General features: G+C 38.0%; 3 protein-coding genes and 1 pseudogene across 3 annotated transcripts; 2 read left to right on the forward strand and 2 right to left on the reverse strand.

The window, feature by feature from the left end:
• Positions 1-8221, forward strand: LOC116109256 (annotated as a pseudogene).
• Positions 8222-15594: 7373 nt separating this feature from the next.
• On the forward strand, positions 15595-17754 carry LOC116109301 (peptide-N4-(N-acetyl-beta-glucosaminyl)asparagine amidase A-like). The gene has a single exon (XM_031395542.1). The coding sequence runs from the start codon at positions 15595-15597 to the stop codon at positions 17422-17424; it is 1830 nt and encodes a 609-aa protein (XP_031251402.1). The 3' UTR covers positions 17425-17754.
• Positions 17755-19377: 1623 nt separating this feature from the next.
• On the reverse strand, positions 19378-21577 carry LOC116109257 (peptide-N4-(N-acetyl-beta-glucosaminyl)asparagine amidase A-like). Its single transcript, XM_031395489.1, is given in 2 exon segments — positions 19378-20145; positions 20257-21577. Coding segments are annotated over 2 exon segments (1659 nt in total). The 5' UTR covers positions 21148-21577.
• A 1022-nt stretch (positions 21578-22599) lies between these two features.
• LOC116109291 (rab3 GTPase-activating protein non-catalytic subunit) lies at positions 22600-26219 on the reverse strand. Its single transcript, XM_031395525.1, has 8 exons — positions 25779-26219; positions 25553-25690; positions 25233-25418; positions 24921-24982; positions 24651-24805; positions 23838-23986; positions 23567-23710; positions 22600-23017 (listed from the first exon to the last, which is right to left on the reverse strand). Exons 1-8 carry the CDS (start codon positions 26127-26129, stop codon positions 22835-22837), a joined length of 1368 nt encoding a protein of 455 aa, XP_031251385.1. The 5' UTR covers positions 26130-26219; the 3' UTR covers positions 22600-22834.
• Positions 26220-26942: the final 723 nt, after the last annotated feature.

Consider the following 26942-nt stretch of genomic DNA (forward strand, 5'->3'; position numbering starts at 1 on the left):
ATGGCAGAATGCAAGGCAAAAACAGGGGACTTCTTGGCGCCAAAAAACTTTGAAACTTCTAATTGAAATTCAGTTGAATTTCCAGCAAAATATCACTGCATCAACACTGCCTCAACATGCGTTCTGCATCCAAAACGGAAACCTTCATGCCCAGTTCTTTTAAAAACTGCCCCAAGGACTCCAGTTGTTCAACCATGGTGGCCTGACTTATCACCAATTGACTAACCTGCGTATCAAGAGTTTTCAAACAAGTATCGTCGGCCATTGGAAGAGAGCACCAATTGTTAAGATAAATCTGCTCTATATGAGGGAACAGTACCTGCCAAGAATAAAGAGAAAGAAAGACTTTTATTAATTCAATCGATACCCTATTTTCTAGACTACTACCCTTAAATACCTAACAATCCAAGCATTCCTAATGACCCTAGGAAACCTACTTAATGTAAACTATATTCCATTAACAAATACGAAATAGATCCTAATTAACTAATAACTTATCAGAACCCCAAATCAAGTAAACTACTTCCATTGCCACTTCCATTGCCGCATAATCCTTAGACCATATTGGAGGCTGCCGAACCATTCTTGAAACTCTTCTTTCAATTTCATCATTTTCACCGTATCTTCCTCCACTCTCCTAACAAATTATCTGGTATTAAGCCTAGAAACATTCAGCATTGAGAACATCACCAATTCAAAATAAGCATTTGTCAAATTTTGAGGTATAGACAGATCATTTATTTTGTCAAATAGTGAGATTTGGATAGTCCACTATTTTAATTTTTCAACCACTGTTTGGTTCTATTGATTTGGAAATACTAGACAATATATTTAACCTTACTTGGCAAGCATTTGAGGAATTATCAAATTCCAAGCGGATTTTAAGATAACACCAAAATTGCGGTACCTCCTGTTTATCTTTTCCATTGACTTATTTTCACAAATTTTGCTTACCATAGACCGACTTCTCCCTCAACCTTTCTAAGTATTCATTAATATTCATTTTGAACATTAGCAGGACCTTTTAGTTGAAATATTTTTCTGCTCTTGTGTTTTGAACACTATCAGAGCCCTTTGAATGAAAGGTAAAAGGTATTCAATTATAGCTTTGTTCGCAAGTCTATAAAAAGACTCGGAGTTGTAATTAACACAAGCCGGAGAGAAAAAGTAAACTTGCACTTACATCTTACAAGAATCAAGTTTTCAATATTAATTCTTGATATCTGAAGATGGTTTATCTGTTGATGCCGATGTTTGTTGCACTTATAGCATCTACCTTGGGAGTGCTTTTTCTGCAATGTTCTGGAGGAAAGAAGAAAAGTGGAGATGTTTCAATGAAGATTCAGAGGAATGTGTGCTCCAAGAGATCAGAAAATGTAACACTCCCTGCAGAGGTTTGTTAGAGTCATGAAAGTGACTCTATTTTGGTGATAAAAATACCCCATGTGTGATTAAATTGAAGTATATTGAGATAATTAAAGAATTTATGAATTTATTCACGAAAATCGCTTCCTAATACTTTTCTTATGAATTTAACGTGTTTGGAATGATTTTGGAAAGTATATGAGTTGATATTAGGTTGTGGTTTATGGATTAAGGGTGATTTTGTCTCATTTATGCTGTTTTGGGGGTAAAATGTCATGTTTTAATGGGCTGATTCTGTCATGTTTCAATCATGCAGGGACCAAATAGAAATTTGCCAAATTTTGTATAAAACTCCAGTTCAAGTTTGCAGAAACGTGGCTGCCGCTCACCAAAACTCTTCACCTTCTCCGATCAAGCTCCGGCGACCCTCCATCTTTATTTCCGGTGACGTTTCGGCTTCCTCGTGCACCGGTCACCATCATCCCATCGTCCCGGACCACCACCGCGAATCACGGAAGAGCCGCGGCGTTTCATCTTCCACCACCACGACTCTTCGTCTTCCCGGCCAGTTTTGACCGTTTTCCGGTGACGTTCCAGCTCCCCAAGGGTAGATCTTCATTCCCCATAGCCGGATCTAGCATTTCCAAGCTTCAGCCGCCGCGAAAACCGCCGGAATCCGCGGTTTTGCAGTCGCGCCTCTTCATCTTCCAGGCCAGATCTTGCTCATTTCCGGCAACTTCTCACCTCCCCAGGACCTGATCTGAACTCCCCATCACCAGAGCTTTCTATCGGTACCTTCGGATCCCATTTCTGCCACTGTTTTCCGGAAGAACCGCCGAAAAATTAACGTTTTCCGACGAACCGCGGCTGTTCGTATTCCGGGCTATCCGTTGGTCGTTTTCGGCCCTTCTTCGCATCATATCGCTGTCGGTTACCTCCTCTTCGCCATGATTAGCTCCGTTTCCACTGTTTCAGCCTCCGTCATCACCACCATGAGCGGCTGAGTTCCCGGTTGTCTGTTACGGTGTAGGCGAGATCGAGATTGACTCCACTGATCTCCTCATCAGCTCTCGACTAGTTGGATGAGCCCGAATGTTGGATATTTGGTTAAGTTTCTTGTATTCAGATTATATTTGTTTTCGTTTCAGTTTGTTTGCGATACTTTAATATTATTCTGATACTCGACGTGTTGAATTGATAATGTCCATTGAGAACGTTTATTGATATATAACTTTTCGCATAATTGAATGTCGGTTTGAGATTATTGAATGTTGATTATGACTTTAAATTGCTTCGGTACTGATTGCAATCAAGTTGTAGTAGCGTTTAATGTCATCTCTACTAGGAATGCATTTATTGTGTAATTAGTTGATTGGATGATACAGGTTGATAGGTTGTACTTGTTAACGTTGTACCAACTAGTGGTGTTTAAGGGTTTAGCATTTTTCGGTTAGTCAATGATAGTCTTTAACCAATCGATCTGTAACTAAGACGACGGGGAGACAGGATAGATTATGCCTAGATTGCTGGGAGATATTTCTATGGATTTGCCTAGCCTTGTAGGATTAGGAAATTGAAGAGCGAGGAGAGGAATTGTGAGAGTTGGTCTTGAGTCAAACCGAACCCGTAGCGACAACGTTTTTAATATTGTGTTTTAGTTAGCAATTTATTTAATGCTTTTTAATTTCCTGCAAGTAATTAGTTTCTTTAGTTTTAATTAATCATTCTGTCAATTTCTCTTTCGTTAACTCAAATTTACATTAGGTCATTAGTCTTGCTCTCTGTGGATTCGACCCTGCTTATCGCTAACTATGGTATTTAGGTTTAATTTTGTGACCGTGACGACCGGTCTAACAAGGTTGCTGGAAGCATTACTGATATAATCATTGTTGGTGCTGGAGTTGCAAGTTCAGCTCTGGCTTACACACTTGCAAAGGTAAAATACACTCTGCAAACTGAAATTGCTGTATTTATTCTAAAAGCAATTTTTGTTGGATTTCTTTAAAACTGTGTCTGATTGCGTAGAAAGCATAAGAAGAAATAAATAGAAACCTGTATATCTTTCATTTCCAAGCCTTTCTTTTCGGTCAGTAAGTTCACTTCAATCTGTTTGCTCTATAAGAAAAAGCTGTTGAGTTTCAGGAATACTTAAATTGGGGAATGATAACAGAATTTGCCAAGGAGCCATATTTGATTGGATGAAAGAAAAATATAAGCATATGCATTCTGGTATTAGGTATGATAACAGAACCTTGTTTTCGGTTGTTTGTTGCAGGATGGTCGTCGAGTGCATGTCATTGAAAGAGACTTAACTGAACCTGACAGAATTGTTGGTGAACTCCTGCAACCAGGAGGCTACCTCAAGTTGATAGAGTTGGGTCTTGAGGGTAAGCACATATTTAGCTATATCACTCTATCTTTGTCATCTCTTATGGCTACAACACCGCTATTCTAATCTGTGAAATATGTGTGTGTGGCTACAGATTGTGTGAATACGATTGATGCACAACAAGTGTTTGGATATGCTCTCTACAAAGACGGAAAAAGTAACAAAGTAACTTATCCATTGGAGAATTTCAATTCAGATGTGGCTGGAAGAAGTTTTCACAACGGCCGGTTCATTCAAAGAATGAGGGAAAAAGCTGCGTCCCAATCCAAGTAAAGTTTTTCTCCTCTAACATTCATTTCAAATTGGTTTTCCCAACACTATTGCCACTATTGCCAATCTCAATAGTTTGAAAATCCTTCTGGCGCTGATCAAGTTATAGAAATTCTAAGTTTGAGATAATTTCACTTACAAATATCTTGTTTAAATTAGTTTTCTTGTTTTTTGCAGTGTAAGATTGGAACAAGGAATTGTAACATCTCTGATTGAAGAAAAGGGGATTATTAAAGGGGTGGCATACAAAACCAAGACAGGTCAAGAGCTGACAACATATGCTCCTGTGATGGATGTTGTTCAAATTTTAGGCGCTCTCTCAGCAAACCTAATGTTAGTATCCTGGCCTTTTTTTGGTGTGCTTTTAAACAATCTGATTACTGACTTGAATTTCTCAGAAGTTTGAAAGTACAATCATTATTGCTATAATTGTTTTGCACTAGAGTTTTCTAAAGGGTACTTATCATTTTTGCAGGTTGAAATCCCCTCTTTTTTTGTTGGTTTGATCCTGGAGAATTGTGAGCTTCCATACAAAAATCATGGTCATGTCATATTGGCAGATCCTTTGCCAATCTTGTTTTATCCTATTAGTAGTACTGAAATTCGCTGCTTAGTAGATGTACCAGGACAGAAAATACCATCCGTTAAAAATGGTGAAATGACAGATTATTTAAAAACTATGGTGGCTCCTCAGGTATGTGTGATTTGTTGGATTTGATCTCTATGCAGGTTGTTGTTTAGTTTTACTACTGATGCATGATTATGTTTAGTATTCTTTTGAAATCAAGTGAACTGAGAATGTTCTAGTAGCTTATTCATCAAAGTATAAGTGATTGTGATTATGATCTAAATTTTTAATGCTTGTGCAACCAAAGGTTTGAATTTTCTTAACAACATTTGAATTTAGCTTGTGACTGATTCCTTAATACTTATCGGAACTTGCATGTTTCAGATTCCCCGTGAACTTTTCTCTGCTTTCATGTCTGCAATTGATAAAGGAAATATCAGAACAATGACTAATAGAAGTATGCCTCCTGCCCCATCTCCTACTCCCGGTGCTCTTTTGCTAGGGGACTCATTCAATATGCGGCATCCTTTAACTGGAGGAGGAATGACTATGGCCTTATCTGATATTGTCATCATAAGGGATTTGCTTAGACCTCTAGGCGGTCTAAATGATGCACCTGCCCTTTGCAAGTATCTTAAATCTTTCTGTGCCCTCCGTAAGGTAAGTAGTATCCATCAATTTAACATCTGATAGTATTCATGCTTTGGCTATGATATTTATAACATCGTTCTTGGATTTACAAACAATTTTTATTTACATGATTCTCGATTGCAGCCGGTAGCATCTACGATAAATACATTAGCAGGTGCCCTCTACAAAGTTTTTTGTGCATCACCTGATCCATCAAGAAATGAATTGCGCCAAGCATGTTTTGACTATTTGAGCCTTGGAGGTGGTTTCACGAATGGACCAATAGCTATACTCTCTGGTCTAAATCCTCGTCCACTCAGTTTGGTTAGCCATTTCTTTGCTGTCGCAATCTATGGTGTCGGACGTTTATTGATTCCATTTCCTTCACCTAAACGCATGTTGATTGGTGCTAGACTGATTTTGTTACGTATCTCTTCTGCTTCTAACTTTAAATATCCTAAATATTTTCTCTTCTAATGGATTAAACTTTTCTTACTAATATGTCAATTATGTTCTTTTCAGGACGCATCAAGTATAATTTTCCCGATTATAAAGGCGGAAGGTGTAAAAGAGATGCTCTTCCCCGCTACCATGCCAACACATTACACAGTTCAGGATCTATGCTTAAGTTAGGTGAAGAAATACGTGAATCATCACACAATATTTACTAGACTTAATTCGGAGGATTTGGTCTCAAAATATGACAGAAAGCTCGAATTGATGAACTGAAACTAGCCATTCTTTGTACGATGTAAACCATTTATTCAGTCTATTAATATACAATTTTTTAACACTGGAAAAATCACTTGCAATGTGGTTGTGTGTGCTGAAACGGAAAATAGTTAAAATTATGATTCTTCAAGAAACAGAAAAGATGGAGAAAATATAATTCGTTCAACTGCAGATGGAGTTCTCCTGATTGGGTTTCCCAGTAAATCTCTTTAAAAAAAATTCTAGAAACATAAATTCAGCCAATAATTGAAAAAACTGGGCAAGTCCTCTATTATTTAATTGAATTGTTTTTACTTAGTATTGAGATGAATTGGAATCCTAAGATGTAATTATCAAGACAAGTGATAATAACAAATTTAAAATTTTGTTGATTATAGTTATCCATTATCATAATTCATAAATACAACATGATAAGATAAATTATAATTGTTGCTGCCATATCTAACATGGACCGATGTTTTTAACAATTATTAGATTAGAATTGTAAATCAAGTATTTCAATTATTTTAATTATAAAAATTTCTAATAGTTTATTGAAATAACATGTTGATACAAAATTCGCACCAATAAGAGTGATCTGATTGACCATGACAGAATCGGAACCAATGTGTGTGTGATTAATTAAAACCAGAAATGACAGTATAAAAGTGCAGTAATGTAAAGAATGCAAACAACTTTAAAGTGGTTCGACAAGTTAGAACTTAAGCCTACGTTCATTATTCTCTTATTGCGTTGGAGAGCTTACAAGAGAAAAATAATGTAATCCTCAGAACAAATTGCTAACCCCCTTCTCATAATTGGAGGGGGTATTTATATAAGTTTGAAATTCAGGAAAGAGCGAGAATATCGGGATTGCAATCAAATTCAAATTGCAACTCCGATATTTCTCTGACTGGGAGCTAAGATCGTGCTGCCACTAGTGTCAACCTTATCCCTTCCGAAATATCCGAGATTTGAGCTTATCTATGGTTTTTCGAACAACTGCCAGGGTTGGTCGCAACTAGCTTATGTCAAGTCAAGCTATCACTGTCGACAAGCTTATGTTGGGTCGGACCAATGCTGAGTCGAACTGATTCTGGGTCAAATTAGCTCCTTGTGGGCTTCTGACTTCTTTGAGCTTTATGGAAAAAAATCACACACAACATCCCCCCTCTAGTGTTCGGAGTTCGTTTCAAGCTTCAAAGACTAATTTCCTGCTTTGCCATTTTAGCTCGAATTTCTTAAGTCGCAGACTTGGTCGAGCTTCGTGAATAGGCCTTGGTTTCAATCGACGTGAGCAGGACTTAGCTTTTATTGTGGTATTCTTGATGAATTTGAAATTTGAGATGAAGGGCACACAAGTAATTTCCATGCGATTGTGTCGCATTAAATATGGTCAGCTTTTGCAGTTACTTTTTGTCGCGCGTGGGCGACTATAGTTGTCCACGCACGAAATCAAGGCGACATGTAGTAACAGTTATGATTGATGTATTCTGATGGTTTATCGCACTTTGTTGATGACTAACACGTGAATCCATTGAGCGGTCAATATCGCTTGGCAAATGGAGGGCTAAGATTCGTCGCAGATCGACGGCTTGGATCGAATCCTGCCCTTTCGTCTCCCCGCTCATCACTATATAAATGGGCTTTTTTGCCAGAATTACAGTTGCAAGAATTCTTCTACACCCAAAATCATTTGCCTTCTCTTCTCAGTCGTTGCTTTCTAGATTCACAGACGACTTTCCGACGAGTTCTCATCACATCTCGTATTTTGGTAAGGTTCTCGTCTTTATTCTTTTCTATCTTTTAAGCTTTCTTGCTGTTAAAGGGGTCATTGTCGTGGCCGCATTAACTTATTTAGGTTTTTTGTAGACCCAATAGCTTGGGTTTTAGAAATGTTTAGATGGGTGGTTGTTGCAATCTTGGTAGCTCACTTGCATCCCTAGGTTGATGCAAGCTATCCTGGATGCCTGAACTGAAGGCAAGTGTGGATAGGTCGTCTATAGTCTGAGCTCTAACACTTGGTCCCTTATGTTTCAGGTATCCAAAGGCAAGCTTTCATGACATCTTCATCCAATGATTGCAGTATTGAGCGCCTGTTTAAAGTAGGTTGCCCGACAATCTTATTTGTTCGCGGGGAAGGAATCCCCAAAGAGGTTTTCGAGGAGGTCGTTGTGAGGAGCTTGGATAGTGATGTTGCAGGCTCTTCAAATGCAGCTTTTGCCAAAATAGCCCCACCTAGGGGCTCACCGGTCCCTAGGTTTAGAAAAGACAAATTCCTCGATTAATTCAAAGGACATTGATCGCATACAGGACATTGATCGCATACAGGACATCTATGCGACCCAACTCCCATTGATGGCTCCGGGAAATTCTTCCAGAAAAGATCCCCCCACGGGTTGGGTGGTGATCTTTGAAATCCTTCGGAGGTGTGGTATGTCTGCCCTAACTTATTTCTTCATTGCCGATGTGTTGAGAAGATTTGACATTGCTCCCCTTCAGCTCATAGGGAATTCAGACAAAATTATAGTAGGACAGTATATAGCTTACCAAATTGTTAACATAGGTGAGCTATTGGTGGACGAGCTTGTCTACTTGTATAGACTTTAAAAGAGTCAAGACCGGACGTAATACCTTTCCAAGGCGAGGAAGACGCGTTTGAATGGTCTGGTCGGAGTCCTAAAAAAGTTGGGTAATTGGGACTCTCAGTAATTCTTTTACCAAGATAGAGAGAATGGCACATTCACCTAGGATGCTTTCTCACACTCTTCTGTCCATTTGAAACCCTTGTTGCTTTTCAAGGTTTCAGAAAATAGCGGGCACCTGTTAATTGCTCAGGAGACAAATTTGCTCAGTACAGCTACTCGCCCTATCAAACTCTGAACTTGCTTTATTTTGGTTGGACTTTGCATGTTCAGAAGAGCGTAAATTTTGTCCGGGTTGGCCTCAACACATTGTTGATTCACTAGAAAACCCAAGAACTTCCCCTGGCTTACTCCGAAAGTACACTTTAAGGGATTCAGCCGCATTTAGTACTTCCTGAGGAAATCAAACATTTCTCCGAAATGCTCAATATGGTTTTCATCGACCTTTGATTTGACGAGCATGTCATCAATATACATCTCCATGGTCTTGCTAATTTGTTTGGCGAACATCTGATTCATTAAAGCTGGTAGGTCACCCCAGCGTTCTTCAGGCCAAATGGCATAACCTTGTAACAGTAAATATCCCTGTTAGTAATAAAGGAGATGTGCTCTTCATTAGGCTGATACATCAGGATTTGATTGTACCCTAAGTATGCATCCATGAAGCTTAGTAGTGCGTTCCCTGCTGTCGCATCTACTAATTGGTCGATTCGAGGTAACAAAAAGCTGTCATTAGGACAGGCCTTGTTAAGATCTGTGAAATCAACGCAAGTCTGCCACTTGTTATTTGATTTCTTCACTAATACAGGATTGGCAAGCCAAGCCAAGCCAATCCATGTATTTTAGTTCTCTAATGAAGTTGATGTTAAGGAGCTTATTAACTTCATCCTTAAGCGCTCGAGATCACCTAGAATCCATAAACCTTCTCTTCTGCCTTATAAGGCCAGCTTCTGGGTTGACGTTCAATCTATGACACATTACTTCAGGGGTGATCCCCACTATATCTGTATGAACCCAGGCGAACACGTCGAGGTTCTTCTTCAGGAACCCCACTAGACTGTCTGCTAACTCGTCACTCAGATTGCTTCCAATTTTTAGAACACGAGTTGGGTTTTTCTTGCTAACAAACACTTCTTGCAACTCTTCTGTCAACCTTGCTGCAGGCTTTTCTTTATGAATGTGAGGGTTTATGGTGTCTTTCAGTGGTTTAAACTTTGGCTCATACTCGATAATGATCATGGTCTTCGGCAATGCCCATTTTTATGCTATAGGTATAGCTTGGTTGTAGCACTCCCTTGAATCTTTCCCGTAACTCCTTATGACTCCAATCCGAGGTTGGGAACTTAACTGCCTAACATCACACTGAAGTGATTGCACTCAAGTCATCGAGGAGCGGCCTACCCAAGATGACATTATAGGTAGTCGGGCAATCGACCACTAAGAACTCCGTCATCATTGTTCCTATCTGTGGCTTCTCCACAAGAGTCACGGGTAGCTCGATTGTTCCCTTGGGGACTGGGCTATTCCCTTGGGTACTTGAATATGTATAACGGTGATGGACATGCTATTAAATCCCATTCGGTGAACCCCATTTCTCGGAAAGCTCCCAAGAAAATGATGTTCGTTGTACTGCCGTTATCAACCATTATCCGGAAGACTTGAGTATTGCCAATCCTCGCTGCAATTACAATCGCATCATGGTTGTGGTGAGGGAATTAATCACACTCTTCCTTAGTGAAGCCTATGACCTCACTTTCCATTTTAGGCCGTTTTGGCAGCTTTACTTCACAATTCATTATCTGGGGGACCGAGTTTGTCTTGGCTTCTCGCACTTATTTCTCACAAGAATGCCTGAAACTTCCTGTAATGTTGGGTCCCCCATAGATCATGCCCACCAGTACGTCATCATCGGGTTGGGCTAGGCCGATCTAGTCTGGTTAAACTGGGTCTGGTTACTTTGCTCGCTCTGTTTGTTGTGAGCTTGGTTCTTTTTCACAAATTCTTTCAAGTGACCCTTTCTAATCAAATCTTCGATGGCATCTTTCAAAGTCCAACACTCATTAGTGTTGTGTCTGATATCTCGGTGGAATCTGCAGTACTTTTGGTAGTCCTTTCTGCCCGATGCCCCTCTCATTCTCTCTGGTACGGGTAACCTTTTAGCCTCGCAAGAGACTTTGTAGAGGTGCGCCACATCCTCTGTCAAAGGGGTGTATTCTGCATATAGCGAAAAAGGTTGTCTTTCCCCACAAAATTATTCTCTGCCTTTTTGGGAACTTGTTTCGGTTTCTATCACCTCGATCCTGGCCCCTTATTTTGTCTGTTAGGCGGTCTTGCTGCCTCTTAGGGGCTCTCCTTAGTGAGTTGCTTGTTAAGGCCATCACGAGCTTTCAACTCGCTAATGCCTAGCGGCCATTCGGTAGAACTTGGTTAGACTCGCATGATCCTCACTCTGGATCTCTTTCCACAATTCTGTTTGTAGCCTTATACTTGCTATAAGCAAAGTGTGTATTGACTCCTTAGGTGCATCTGTGACCTTTGCCTACTCGTTCTAGAACCTCGTTAAATACGAGCTCAGAATTTCGTCTCTTTCCAAACGAATGTTGCTCAAGTAATTGAGCAATATTGCGAACTATCTCCTTGCTTGAAATTGCTGCAAATATAGCAAGGAGAATTGCTACCATGACTATATTGAGTTCACCTTGAGCCTCTTATACCACCTTTTGATGTCTCCTACCAGAGTCATCGCAAAGTAGCGACACTTTGCCTAATCTGAGACCTGGTGCAGCTCCATTAGGTCGTTGAAATTGTCTGGGTGGTCTCATGGGTCCCTTTTACCATCGAATTATTCTCGGGAGCCTTGAAACCCTATGGGAGTGGCGCTTGTCATACTTCCTCTGCAAACAGGGAACTCACTATCTTTTCCGTAGCATTGTTCTAGCGGGCTTTTAAATCATTGAGCATTTTCTACACCCGATCTAAATCCTCTTGTGAGAAGTGTTTTGACTATGAGCTTTATTTAGCCTTACTTCGAGTAGATGAGTTCAAAGATCAGTTGCTTGTGAGCCTGCTCTATTGTGCACACTAGTACGTGAGGTGGAGTCATGATGGATGGGATAGTAGGTGCTATCATGCTCCTCAATACATTGATCACGACGTTGGTTAAAACCGAAACGTCAATTGTTGCTAGACTGGTGTACGTGGCTGACCTTGCAAGCTTGCGAGGTTTGAGCTTGCCTTTAGCGTGGGTTAAAATCGACACGCTGGCATTGGGCGTTTCGTCGATTAGGACAAGAATCCCTTTGGAAACCATTATCTTCATTTTCCCCTATGGGCTGCTTGCCAGGTCACCTCCCAGGGTTAACTTTCCCCCAAGACTCTCACTCATGAGCGGAGTGTGCCCTAAAATGTCGGAGGTGATGGTCTCTCTTTGCTGCGGACAAAACGGATTGGTCGCCAACAGAATCATTAAACCTAGTAGGTGTAACTTCTGTGAAATATGGTTGATCGAGATTATGGTTGGCCTGTTGCTCCTTTCTCAGCTCAGCTACATTCTGTTGCGCCATCTATACGACTAGCATCCTTATCATCTCCATCAGTTTGCCATTCTCAATATTAGAGGTCCCAACCCCCAGTTGATTTGCAACCTGTTGCACCGATGGTACTGGCGGTCGACCTATGGCAACGACCTGATTCACCTCTTGGTGGGTGATTTCCGCATTGTCATGGTTTCCAGTATTTGCTTTGTATCTTGTATGGGCCATTGTGAATTTCAGGTGCTCGATTGTTCACTGAAATTGCTTGCTTCTTGTCAGAACTAGGAAAAGTAGGCGGAGGCCCTATTTCTAGCACCAAAATGTTGATACAAAATTCACATCAACCAGAGTTATCCTATTGAACATGACAGAATCGAAATCGATGTGTGCATCATTAATTAAAACCAGCAATGATAGTATAAAAGTGCAGTAATGTAAAGAACATCGGCAAGTTGGAACTTAAGCCTACATCCACTGTTCTCTTATTGCATTAGAGAGCTTACAAGAAAAAAATAATGTAATCCTCAGAACAAATTGCTAACCCCATTCTCATAATTGGAGGGGTATTTATACAAGTTTGAGATTAAGGAAAGAGAGAGAATATCAGGATTGCAATCAAATTCAAATTGTAACTCCGATATTTTTGTGATTGGGTGCTAAGATTACGTTGCCATCGGTGTCAACCTTATCCCTTCTGAAATACCTGAGATTTGAGCTTATCTATAGTTTGTCAAACAACTGTCAGGGTTGGTCATGACTAACTTGTGTCGAGTCGAGCTATCACTGTCGACGAGCTTATGTTGGGTCGGACCAATGCTAAGTTGAACTGATTCTAGGTCGAACTAGCTCCTTGTGGGCTTCTGACTTCTCCGAGCTTAATGGAAAAATCACACACAATATAGCACAATAATGCTTGTATTATTAATCTAATTTTAACAATTTGATTATTGATATTTAAAATTACTTTAAACATGTAAATATTTAAATAGATGATAATTGGTACTATATGCATCAAAAGGTCTGGCCGGAAAAGGCCAAATCTACGGCTAGATATGGCCGTTGACAACTAGACCTAGCCATGTTTTGTCATCAACGACAACCATATCTTGGCCGTCATTGACAACTAGATGTGGCCAAAGATTTGGTCATTAACAGCCAGATCTTTGGCCTTAGATTTGGTCTTTTTCGACTAGATCCATGGTAGATCTGGTTGAAAAAAGCCAGATTGATGCATGACCGACTAGATCCAACTGGTCATGCACCATTACAGTGACTTTTGGCCACCCTCTAGTGGTGGTGGTTGGCTAATGGCATTTAATGGATGGGTATGGGTGTTTTTGTTAATTTTCAAATCATATCCTCGTAATAACAACCTAACTCAACTTTTTTAAAAATACTACTCAAAATAATAAACCAAACATAGCCTAAATGTTTCATTCAACAAAGGAGATACAAAATCTAGGGTTACAATTTAAATTAGAGCAAATGACATGTTCCCACCCAAGGTAAAGCTAAATGGGAAGTTCTCACCCGGTTTCATAAATTCCAAATTTTCATTTTCCACCTTAAATAACAGAAAATTATTTAATTGAACGGTCAAAGGGTAAAAAGGTCATTTCAAATTTTGGATCCAAACTAAAAATGGGCCACCACCAGAACCACCGACAGGAAAATAACACATATAAAGTTATAATTTAGACTAGAAAACACTTCGTAATTGATCCCAAACGACCTCCAAACAACACACAAGCAGTCTCCTTTCAGAATCTCAACAAACAAAACTCCAATGAACCCCAATTTTGCCGAAAAAGCAAAACACTAAGAGAGTCGGCCCACGAACGGCAGGCAGAGAGGGTCAAGTCTGTTGGGAGGTTTAGATGAGTCAATTGGCTGTATAACGGCTGATTTCTAACGTTGGCGGCGATCGAAAAATTGCAAGAAGCGTGCGATGACGGTGACGATGTTGTGGCTAGCAAATGGTGGATGAAATCGAGTGGGGTTGGATCGAGGTTTGTGGAAGAAGATGATGAGAAATTGCAGAGTTCTTCTTTAACATGAAACTACAGCTACTGACTACTGTGTTAATGGGGTAGATATTGATGTCTTTGAGCCTGTCGTTTCTAACCTCAGCAAAAATGCATCAAGCAACAACAAAAGTCTCAAGCAGTTTGAGATATTGTGAAGTGTTTGGTGATGATTATGGTGTTGAAAAGGGTGAGAAATCTTATAATCTCTTCTTGGAGTTTGGTTGATTGGGTGAAGAAGAAGAAGATGAGAGGGAATTTGGCTGATCAGGTGAAGAAGAAGAAGATTGGAGGGCTATTTTATAATAGCATCCTTTGCATCCCTCAATGTTAATTTAAAAGTGAGAATTTGGAATTTATTAAGCCAGGTGGGAACTTCTTGTTTCAATAAACCTGGTGGGAATATGTCCTTTATTCTTTATTTTAATAGAGTAACACTACAATTACTAACACTTTTTACTAATTTTCTCTCATTAATGCCACGTGTCAATTTACAATTTGTCAGTTCATATGGGTCTCGCCTGTCCAATAATAGGTCCCGTCTAACTAAGCCAATCACAAACTCTCACATGAAGTTAGTGAGAGAAATTAGTGAGAGGGGTTAGTGAGGTTAGTATTATTGATTTTAATATATATATATGCAGGACAAATGTTGATCATATTAAAGAGTTTTACCCTTATCCTATAGAGTAAAAGACTTTTTTTCCACCCAAATAGTGGCTTAATAACACTTTCCCACTCATAAATTTTTAAAATATCATTTTACTATCCAAATTTATATTCTGTTTCGGATTTCGATATCGTTATGACCCCACACCACTATTATTCTCTTCCCTGATCATCACTCACCAAAACCCTTCAAACCTACTCTCGTCGACCCCTCCAATCGCCAGAAATTGAGCAATTAGGGTTTGCACAACCACCCCTTCCAAGTCAAATTCTGATTAATCTCAATCACTAAAATCTAACCTTCTACCACCAAAAAACTTATCGACCTTCCATCTTTAAAATATCTAATAGCGTACATCGAGTTTGCTCTTTGTTCGTTAATGGAATATAAATGTGAGTAGTAAAGTGATATTTAAAAATCTATGGGTGGAAAAGTGTTATTAACTCATTATTTGGGTGGGAAAAAAACGTTAACTCTATCTTATATTATATTATAGTATTTAATGATATAATCGAAAATTTGAGATAAATTTAGATACCATTGATAACATCTAATTAGTAGTTAATCACAAAGCTTATGCTAATCTTTATTTAATTAGTTAATATTTTAGACGATGTAAATGGAAATCCCCTTTTATTCCGCGTGGATTATTGGAAAAAGTTGATGATTACTGCTCATTTACCAGCATTGCTTTTAACAAAACTCAATGTCATTGTCTTCAACTCAAACAACTTCAAATCTAACATAAAATAAACAAAACCAAAATCTAAAATCCAACACCTAACATTCATGGCTTCCTTTCACTTCACTCTCCTCCTCGTCCTCTTCCTCTCTCTCTTTCTCTCCACTTCAGCCAATCTCCACAACACGAAAGCCCTTCTTCACAAGTCCTCAAATCTTTACGATTCACAACTCCTCACTCTCCCTCTCAATGACACCCCACCAACTCTTTTCTTTGAAGTAACCAAACCCATTAAGCATCCCAACACCGAACCTTGTTCGCATCAAATTCTCCGCCATGACTTTGGCTACACATACGGGAAACCCCCGGTTACTGCTAACTACACGCCGCCTACTCATTGTTCTTCCCAGAAGTTCTCCACGATCGTCCTCGAATGGAATGCCACTTGTAAAGGAAGACAATTTGACCGCATTTTTGGGGTTTGGTTAGGTGGGGTTGAGCTTTTAAGAAGTTGTACAGCTGAACCGAGGGCTACTGGGATAGTTTGGAGTGTTGAGAAGGATATAACGAGGTACTATTCGTTGCTTCTTAAGAATGAAACTCAAACTTTTGCTGTTTATATGGGTAATCTTGTTGATAAAACTTATACTGGTGTGTATCATGTCGATATAACTATGTATTTTTATCCTGCTGAAGAGGGTTTTGATAGGAATGAGCATGTTTTGAAGCATAATTTGAAATCTGGGTATAGTCCCGAGGCTGATTTGATTTTGCCCATTTCACGAAATTCGCCGGGAAATGATGGGTTGTGGTTTGAGATTGAGAATTCAACTGATGCTCAGGTGAAGGAATTCAAGATTCCTCAAAATGTGTATAGAGCTGTGTTAGAGGTGTATGTTTCTTTTCATGAGAATGATGAATCTTGGTATGGAAATCTTCCGAATGATTACATTGCCGAAAATAATCTGACTGGTTATGCTGGAAATGGACCTTTTAGGGAGGTTGTGGTGAGTCTTGACAGTGAGGTTGTTGGTGCAGTTTGGCCTTTTACTGTAGTATATACCGGAGGGATTAATCCTCTCTTATGGAGACCTATTACCGGCATCGGTTCATTCAATCTTCCTACTTATGATATTGAAATCACTCCCTTTTTGGGGAATATATTGGAAGGAAAGACTCATAGGATTGGGTTTAGTGTTACTAATGCTTTGAATGTGTGGTACATAGATGCTAATTTGCATCTTTGGTTGGACAGTGAGTACACGAAAACTGAGGGAAAGCTTTTGAAACATGAAACCACACCTCTCCATGTTAATTATGTATCAAATTATACAGGTTTAAATGGAACGTTTTTCACAGATGTAAACAGGTCCATATCCTCAACAGGATGGGTTAAGTCATCCCGGGGAATGATTACAACTAATTTTATTCAAGACTTTAGTTTCAGTAACTCAATGGTCATGGGCAATAATGCCGATTTGCAGATTGTGAATCAGACAATCCATTTTAATGACAGCGTTTCTGCCAACATGACGTCCTCTAAGGTCCACTCAGCGAAATCATTTAAAATGTTCTCCTTCTACATGTACTCAGATTCTTTGGATCAAGGAAATGGAAGTTATTTAGCTGTTGCAAATGTCAGTTTGGGATTTAATGTGAAGAAATCTAAGAAGGCTGGTTTTGGATTCTTGAGCAGCACTCTCAATAACTTGCAGAATGGACAGGGTGTCATGGTTGTGAAGGACAACTTAGTAAGGAGTGGAATAGGCAGCACACAACAATTGTACAACTATCGTGGTAGAGAGTTATGTTATTTTAGGAACGTAAGCAGCTCAAACTACACCATTCTTCATGATGAATTTCGAAATAATTGCCCTAAAAGAACAGTGTCTCGGTTCGGTTTTGGGGTGGCAAAACTACCAGCTTCTGCCAGCTAGAATGGCTCCTGTAGTATCTGAATAGTTTGATGGTGTCTTGTGAGCAACTAATTTAACGTTTGGACACAGTTCATTTGTCAGTTTCTTCATAAAGGTGCTACTTTACTTGGGTTTTCGGAGGGGTTCTGGAATGTGGCTGCAAGAAATAAAATTGTAATTGTCCGGTGTTCTTTATTTATTATGAACATATCAGCTTTGTGGATAATTTTATATTAGCCTTTTCAACTATATTACCATATTTTGATTGTTCATAATGGCATTTGGATCCAGTGTTGATGTTTGAGTTCGACGAACCATGGTTTTGAAGAGTATCTTTTTTTATCGTGTCATATACTAGTCGAAGCATGAGCTACAGATATGTTCTAAGCACAATTTCTATGGTAACATGGAGTATTCCTTGCTTATGATAATATGATCAGCTGAATTAGATGAGTCTGTTAAGATGGCTGCCTTACGACATAAATGAATCACTATCATAAGCTTATATTACCAGCAAGGCTGTAACCTTGTTGGATGCATCGTACAATAGAACTTCAGTGTTAGCCTTTGATAATACATGGCATGTGTATGTTCAAAACTAGTATAGTGTATTCGAAGAACAGGACAAATGTCTTGTTATGATAAATGGAAAGAGTACATAACAAATGTTATGAATACCCACATTTTAGATCTTTATTTATTATACCCACATACGGATCCTCTGGAATGTTTAACGAGAGGATTTTTTATGAAGCAATTACAGAATCAACTTATTCAAATAAGACTCCTTCCTTTTACTGCATGCATGTATTTGACACAATATCATAGAGAATGTTGTCTTTTAAGCTGCTTATGTTCCTGAAGTAGCACATGTCACTGCCACGATATTCATATGCTTGTTCTGTATTCCACAAAGCATCAAGAACATAGTTGCCCTCAATATCTATAATGACGTGCCCATTCTGCAGATTCTTGAGAGAATTGAATAAGAAATCAGAACCAGCAATCTTAGATTTCTCCTCATTGAATCCTAGCGTGATGTTTGTTACCAACGAATAACTTTCATCTCCTTTATCCAGCACATCAGTGGACATGCCAAGGGGAAACCTTTTATATGAATTCATTGAGAAAACAGAATAGGAAGGCATTCTGGTGTAAACACTGTCATTAAAATGGATCATCTGATTAATGATCTGCTTATTCGAATCTTTACTCATCGACATGGAGTTACTATAGCGAAAATCTTGAATCCATTCAGTTGTCATCTCTCCATATGAGGATTTGACCCACCCAGTTGAGGATATTGACCTGCTTACATTTGTCCAGAGTGTTCCATCGAGACCCGTAAAATCTGACTGCGAATGAACATCAAGAGCTNATTTATTATGAACATATCAGCTTTGTGGATAATTTTATATTAGCCTTTTCAACTATATTACCATATTTTGATTGTTCATAATGGCATTTGGATCCAGTGTTGATGTTTGAGTTCGACGAACCACGGTTTTGAAGAGTATCTTTTTTTGTCGTGTCATATAATAGTCGAAGCACGAGCTGCAGATATGTTCTAAACACAATTTCTATGGTAACATGGAGTATTCCTTGCTTATGATAATATAATCAGCTGAAGTAGATGAGTCTGTTAAGATGGCTGTCTTACGACATAAATGAATCACTATCATAAGCTCATATTACCAGCAAGGCTGTAACCTTGTTGGATGCATCGTACAATAGAACTTCAGTGTTAGCCTTTGATAATACATGGCATGTGTATGTTCAAAACTAGTATAGTGTATTCGAAGAACAGGGCAAATGTCTTGTTATGATAAATGGAAAGAGTACATAACAAATGTTATGAATACCAACATTTTAGATCTTTATTTATTGTACCCACATACGGATCCTCTGGAATGTTTAACGAGAGGATTTTTTATGAAGCAATTACAGAATCAACTTAAATAAGACTCCTTCCTTTTACTGCATGCATGTATTTGACACAACATCATAGAGAATGTTGTCGTTTAAGCTGCTTATGTTCCTGAAGTAGCACAAGTCACTGCCACGATATTCATATGCTTGTTCTGTATTCCACAAAGCATCAAGAACATGGTTGCCCTCAATAGCTATGATAACGTGCCCATTCTGCAGATTCTTTAGAGAGTTGAATAAGAAATCAGAACCAGCAACCTTAGATTTCTCCTCATTGAATCCTAGCGTGATGTTTGTTACCAACGAATAACTTTCATCTCCTTTATCCAGTACATCAGTGGACATGCCAAGGGGAAACCTTTTATATGAATTCATTGAGAAAACAGAATAGGAAGGCATTCTGGTGTAAACACTGTCATTAAAATGGATCATCTGATTAATGATCTGCTTATTCGAATCTTTACTCATCGACATGGAGTTACTATAGCGAAAATCTTGAATCCATTCAGTTGTCATCTCTCCATAGGAGGACTTGACCCACCCAGTTGAGGATATTGACCTGCTTACATTTGTCAAGAGTGTTCCATCGAGACCCGTAAAATCTGACTGCGAATGAACATTAAGAGCTGAGACGTTGTGTTCCAAAAGCTTCCCTTGAGTTTTTCTGCTCTTGCTGTCCAACCAAAGATGCAAATTAGCATCTACAAACCACACATTCATACCACTCGTGATGCTGAAGCCGAACTTATGGAAGAAAGGTAGATTATACAACGGGTTCTTTCCTCAATAAAGCTATAGTATTCTTCCTTCTAGCTTACTTGGTTACGGCCACTACCCTGAGGTCTTATCCTTCAATTAAGGAGGACATATCTAATGTCATTTACCGGTTTAACACGGTTGATAAAGTAGTAGTTCTCATTGAACAACCTCCCTAAAAGGTCCATTCCCTGGCGTGTTGCCTAGATGATTTGTTGAAACGTACTCATTGGGAAGATTTGAATACCAAAATTCATCTTTCTGATGGAAAGATAAGTAAACTTCCAACACAGCTCTGTAAGCATTCTGGGGAATTCTGAACTCCTTCACTTGAGTATCCATTGAATTCTTTATTTCAAACCACAACCCGTCATTCAATGGTAAATTTTGCGAAATGGGTAAGATCAAATCAGCATTAGCACCAAATCTAGATGCTGGATTATCTGAATTGTTCTCAGTAGAATTCAACTTCGCTTCAGCAGGATAAAAATTGATGGTTATATTCACATGATACACCCCAGTATAAGTGTTATCAACAACATTACCAAGATGAACAGCAAAAGTTTGTGTCTGACTCTTTACAAGCAATGATTGATACCTTGTAATATCTTTATCAACACTCCACACAATCCCGCTAGCTGTTGGCTCTGCTGTGCAGCCCCTGAGAAGCTCCACACCGCCTAACCAAACGCCAAAAATGCGATCAAATTGTCTTCCTTTGCATGTTGCTTTCCATTCAAGTATGATTTTGGATAACTTTTGGGAAGTGCAATGAGAGGGAGGCGTATAGTTTGCAAGTACTGGCGGCTTTCCATAGGTGTTGCCAAAGTCATGGCTGAGGATGAGTTGGGAACAAGGTTTAGTTCTGGGTAGTTTGATTGGTTTGGTCACTTCAAAGTAGACGGTTGGTCTGGTGTCATTGAGGTGTGTGGTGGTTGACAGTTGGGAAAGGATGGTTGATGTGAGGAACTTGGAGTTGAGAAGTTTGGCTTTGGTGGGCTGAAGTTGGAAGACGAGGAGGAAAAGAGAGAGAAGGAGAGGGAGGTGAGAGGAAGCCATTGACTAACTGTTGCCCTGGTGGTTTTTCTAGCCGGAATTTATATGCATAGTCTTGATCACCTTAAACCATGCATATTGGAGTAAAACATAATGCTGAAACCTGAATTAATGATGGAAAATTTCATGAGAAGTGGTTCCGGAGAGAGACACGGGGAATTTTGGAGTAAGAACACAGTAAAACTACTAAGAAACTGAAACTTGAAGAATTCTGATAGAGATTGTAAGGAGTGTTGTAGAATGCCAACGATTGCTACCATTTTCCAGCATCCCTCTAGCTTCTATAGGAGGAAGTCTCGAGTAAAACAGACGTACCGAATCGTCTAGAACGAAGACTTTTTCATGTATTAGGGTTTCATTGCCTCACATAGGGCCATTGTGTGCTCAGGGACCAGTGGGGAGGCAGGAAGTTGAGAGGATTTAGAGGGGAAGAAGGGAGTTGAAATGCAAGTGAGAAAATAGATAACAGCAGAAATATAATTGGATTATGACACCAGAACAAAGAGTTAACTTGGAGCTAAATTACTTGCAAGATAAAACTATGTAAATATAAAGGGTAAAGTTTCCATCATTTTGACAAAAACCAGAATTAAAGCTAAGCAATGTGCAAGCCAACATAAAAAACTATATTATACCCATATCAACAGCCTAATTGGATTAACATTGCCATCCTCATTCATATCAAACATGATCTATATCCAACCTTAGGTAGAGTGCAAGCTCTATTTCAGAGGTATGGTTATATTTCAAGCTGCAGATAATAATTCTGCAGAACATATTTTAAGAGTACCATAAAAGTTCTGTTCTTTGGCCATCAACATCATGGTGTGAGAAAATCAATGCGGAAAGCGCTACCTGAAAAAGACCAGGGTACCATGCCTACTGTTATAGGCCAAGTTCATTCTCCGCTCGATGAAGAAAAGGCCAGCTAAAAGAAGACTCAAAATATAAACATAATAAGTACATTTTTAGATGTCAAAGGTAACTCTTTCAAATAAGGTTATATTGCAGAAAGTATTTTCATTGAATATATTCCTCGGGGAGCTTTTAGGAAAAAAGAAAGTGTATGCACTAGTAGATTTACAGCTCAAGTTATCAGTAAGAAGTTTACATACACCAGTAACTCATTGATGCGAAAGTGTGAGCTTGATTTTCTTTTTCTATAAATAAAAATATTTGACTCGTTTTTATTTGATTCTCATAAGATAAACGAGATAAAAATATAAATACCCAGGCATAGACAGGTCACACAGATTAGGTAATACATTGACAATAAGTGTATATAGATGATCTTCCAAGCGTTGGACTATTAAGTAAGAATTTCATTGATAAACAATAATGAAAATTAATTCCAAAAACACTGAAAACGCCAAAATAGTGTTTTCCACTTTTCTTCAGAAAACTTATAGAATTCGTGGCTTACTCACGAGGGAAAATTGAAGTTGATATTTCCAGAGATCACATGTCAAGGGAAATATTTTTATACTTATTTGCTAGGCTGGTATGCTATATCATCAAGAAATTGGAGTAACAGCAATGGAGAAATTTACAGATTCAATAGCACAGAGCATTCTTGCATATTTATACATCAAGTGGAACATTTCAGATTTTGAAAAAGTGAAGTGCAATCAGAGATATATGTCATTTTATATAAGGAAATTAGGAACAAAGAATATTGTTCTTCAAAAACTCAACTAAGGGATCGATTCAGAACTGATAATTGACCAGAGTCTCCATTTAACAAGAAAACTTCCAGGGGAACATAGGGAGAAGAGGTCATTGACGATCCAAACCTATAGGAGGGTTGCAGAATTTTGCTACCTTTGGCACACTGAATTGTTAAGAGACGCGGTCCTGTTCTCATCTGCCAGACCTGCAATGAGTTGCACAGAGAATAATTATAAACAGGCATTAACTCAAAAAATTCCTAAACCATGAACAGAAGTTATGTACTGAAGAGAATAATGGCAGAATAATATTATCAAATGTCAACAACCAAGAAGAAAGATGGATAGATTAAAGAATTTATAATTTAGTCACGAAACATGATTAGTTGTTAGTTGCAAAACATCCAAGTTTCCCGTAAAAAAAAAATAGATAAATATCCAATTTTTCATCAGTTTTAAATAGACAAACCCACAACATATGGAAAATTTTGATTATGAAAACCAGCTCAGACCAAAACCCAAAAACAGTAACTAGGTTAGGGCATGGCTTAAGTAAAATCAGAACCTACCCATTTAGACTGGCAAAAACACAAGATAGAGACTCAGAAGTGATAATTTGCAATCAGACAATTCTCAAGTCATCAAAAACAAAGTTGAAGCAGGATTATGGTAGCAGTAAACATCCTTAAATACTAAGTTCATGATAAATGTACATCCATCAAAACACTAGAAGAGGAGAGGGGAACTGAATGTACCTCAATAATTCCTTTTCTAGGTGCATGAATAGCTAAACAAAGACAATAATCACTCTTCTCTGGTACATGATATGCAGAACTTGATGATGCGGTGTCTCTTTTGACTAGCATCTCCATAAATACACAACTAGCATCACGATAACCCTGAAAAAACAAGTACAGTTCATGGTTAGAAGATATAAACTCTCTCCCACCAGGAAAATAGAAGAAATGGGGAATTAAAAAAACGTTACAAAAAGAAAAAGGAAATTCATGAATGATTAGAGAAAACCTTCCACAAACGCACGACTACAAGTGCCTGAGTGTCTAAGAGCAATATACGACCCAGTGAATCTGTTATTGCAGCTAATGTACCACTAGGTGATAGTGTGAGCTTTTCACCCTTTCTAGGATAATCTTTCAAACATGTCAAAGGGGAAGCTGCAGCAAATCATTGAGCCAACTACTCAGCAATTGTGTTTAGTAAGTTGAAAAGAAAATGTAAATAGATTTATCAAAGCTTCATAACTACAATGGCAATAAGCAAGTAATGATATTTGTATGATCTTAGCGTAACTAAATTATATGAGATAATTACAAGGGAGCTTTTGTATGCTCTATTTGTCTATGTAACACTTTTGAAGAATATTCATTGACTATACAAACTTCTCTATCATATATTTCCGAAAAAATGCCATAATTGAAAAATATAATGCATAGGTACATGACAGTAGTTAATGAATGATGCTATATATTCCAAGTTTTTAAACAAAATATCGACTGCCATATTATTTCATCATTCATACAACACTAATCAAGCAACGGCATATCACTTGGGATCTTAAAATTGGGATACATGGTATTGTTTGCAGTGAAAATGAAAAGGAAAAACACTATGAATAGAGAAAACATCAGCACCAGAATTAAGGAGATAAACAGGCTCCTCATAAAGCTAAGATACAGCAATAATAAGCACATAAAAGAATGTGTGAATAGGACAAGTGGACAAAAAACACCATAAACAAAATAACCTGCTACTTTAAAAAGAAATATTAATTAAATATCTTAAAATAAGAAACAAATAAAAGATATCAATTAACTTCACCTCGAGCAAATGGCTGTGGCTTTGGTTCTGTTTTTGTTGGTGAACTTTCACTCCACCAAATCATCTTAGAAACAGAAGCAATTGTCGAAAAAGCTGCAGGCACAACTTTTGATAAAATAGCTCCAACTAATGACCTGCTTCTATCTTCTGAAAGTCTTTAACAGAATGAAAGAACAGTTGGTCAATAGAATACACGAATGAGAAAAATGAAACAAGAGATCAATACAACAGAAACACAGAATATATAGAGAAATCCTAACAAACACTAACCTGAATGCTGAAATCACAGCATCTTCTCCAATAGTGACTGCACAGTAATATCGTTGACTTGACTGCCCAACAATAAAAGCAGCTGAATTCAAATATCAGAATAAGTTCAGAAAGCTTCCATCATTTAGCGGGCAAATTACCAGCAATATCATTGCATTTGCAAGAGGTCAAAAGAAACATGGCATTAAGACAACAATTGGTCGAAATATTTTAGAATGCATTTTCGTCATTACAAATGCTAACTAAATAAACTAGCGTACATCCCAAACAAAGTATCAATGGGTATATAGAATTAAGCAAACAAATTATCACCTGTAATTCCATCAGTGGTGGAGGCATTACGCCAGTAATAGCTGCATCAGCACATGGCCCATACTTGTTGACATTCCACAATTGGTAAGGCAATCTCTCTGAAGAATTCCCCAAATATTCCGAATCTCGCCGTTTCTGATCCCAAAAGTTAGAATTTGTTTCTTGAAACCACTTTTGCAGCATTCTCTACATTCCAGCAATACAAAAATGTTATAAACCATACCAAATTTTTGTAAAGGCTTAAATTGAATCACCAGAGCTAATATTTTTGTTAATCTACCTCAAAAGATTACATTATGAACTAAAATTCAAACAATTACCTGAATATCAGAACCATCAAAACGAGCAATCACACCGGGCATAACAACACAAACCTCCTCTGAAGATGATGACTCATAAGTCAAACCACTCTTAGTTCCACGAGCCCTCAACTTCAAAATCCGCCCAGAATGAACCAACTGCAAAAATTACGACTTTGATCGACGATTTCATATGCTGTAAATCATATCACCTTCTCAAAAAAAAAGAAGTAATCTTAACACTAACCTGCCTGTGAATCAAACCGCCATTCAAATCAAAGACCAACATGTACCCTCTTGAAGTTCCAACAGCAATTACTCTAATTTCGTCAAATACCAACCACTCTATGGCCGTAATGTACTCGGCCTCGATGGGGGAAAGGTCGGGTCGGATCTTGGTTCGGAGTCCAGAATCATCCGGGTCGGCCCAATTGATAATGAAAATAAGAAATTTGTTGGAGAGAGCGATGGAGTGGATGTCCAAGGCGCAGAGGAGGTTGGGGTCGTTGGCCAACCAGCCTTCCTTGCCGGCGCCCAGATCGCTGAGATTGACGTAGGCTATTGAGCCAACGTCGGTTGTGTGGTTGCGTTTTGACATTTTGGTTGTTGTTTTGATGGGTTCACGGCATTGGATTTCAGATCAGAGAAAGAAGAAGTGCGAGGAAAGTTAACGGACAGATAGAAAAAGTGATTAATATTGCCAGAACAAAAGAGGAAGTAAAGTTGAAGAGTGAAGTACTGAAGTTTCACCAAAACGCAGTGTTTTGTCTCTTATAGTTTAAACTATTTACCTCACTTTTGAACATGAAAATTATTAAAATACCTGAGAAAAAACAATTTATTAATCACTATTAAATACACAAATTTGAAATGAAGCAAATAAAATAATCTCTATGACTAAAATATAATACATTTCATTGGAAAATTATATTATTATTATTGGCAAAATATTTTATATAATTAACTATTATATATAATGTCAAAATTAATTATATTAATATAAAAAATTAATCTTTTCATTTTTAGATAATTCCTTTGTTTTCTTTTAATTTTTTTCTTTCTTGGCTCAAATTTTTATTTCTAATGTAACATATGGAATACCTTTTTTTAAGAACCTTAACTGTTAAAGAATCATAATAAAGATTTTTAATTTATAATTTTAAATACTTAGAACAGATGTTGAAAATATATTAAAATGTTATAGAGGTAAGAATGAAGGGTAAAAAACTTGAATTTAAATTTTTTTTTAAAAAGACTGCAATTACAAAAAAAAAAAATATTTATATTATTAATAAAATAGATAAAATATATTTTCTGATAAATAAATATTTGTCAATAACTGAATATAATAAGCGCGTGATTATGGAGCATTTTCTAAAGCATTTTTTTATATCAAATCATGAGTTTGGAG

The sequence above is a fragment of the Pistacia vera genome, unplaced genomic scaffold, assembly GCF_008641045.1.
Source record: "Pistacia vera cultivar Batoury unplaced genomic scaffold, PisVer_v2 Contig577, whole genome shotgun sequence".
In the NCBI taxonomy this organism is placed as follows: domain Eukaryota; kingdom Viridiplantae; phylum Streptophyta; class Magnoliopsida; order Sapindales; family Anacardiaceae; genus Pistacia; species Pistacia vera.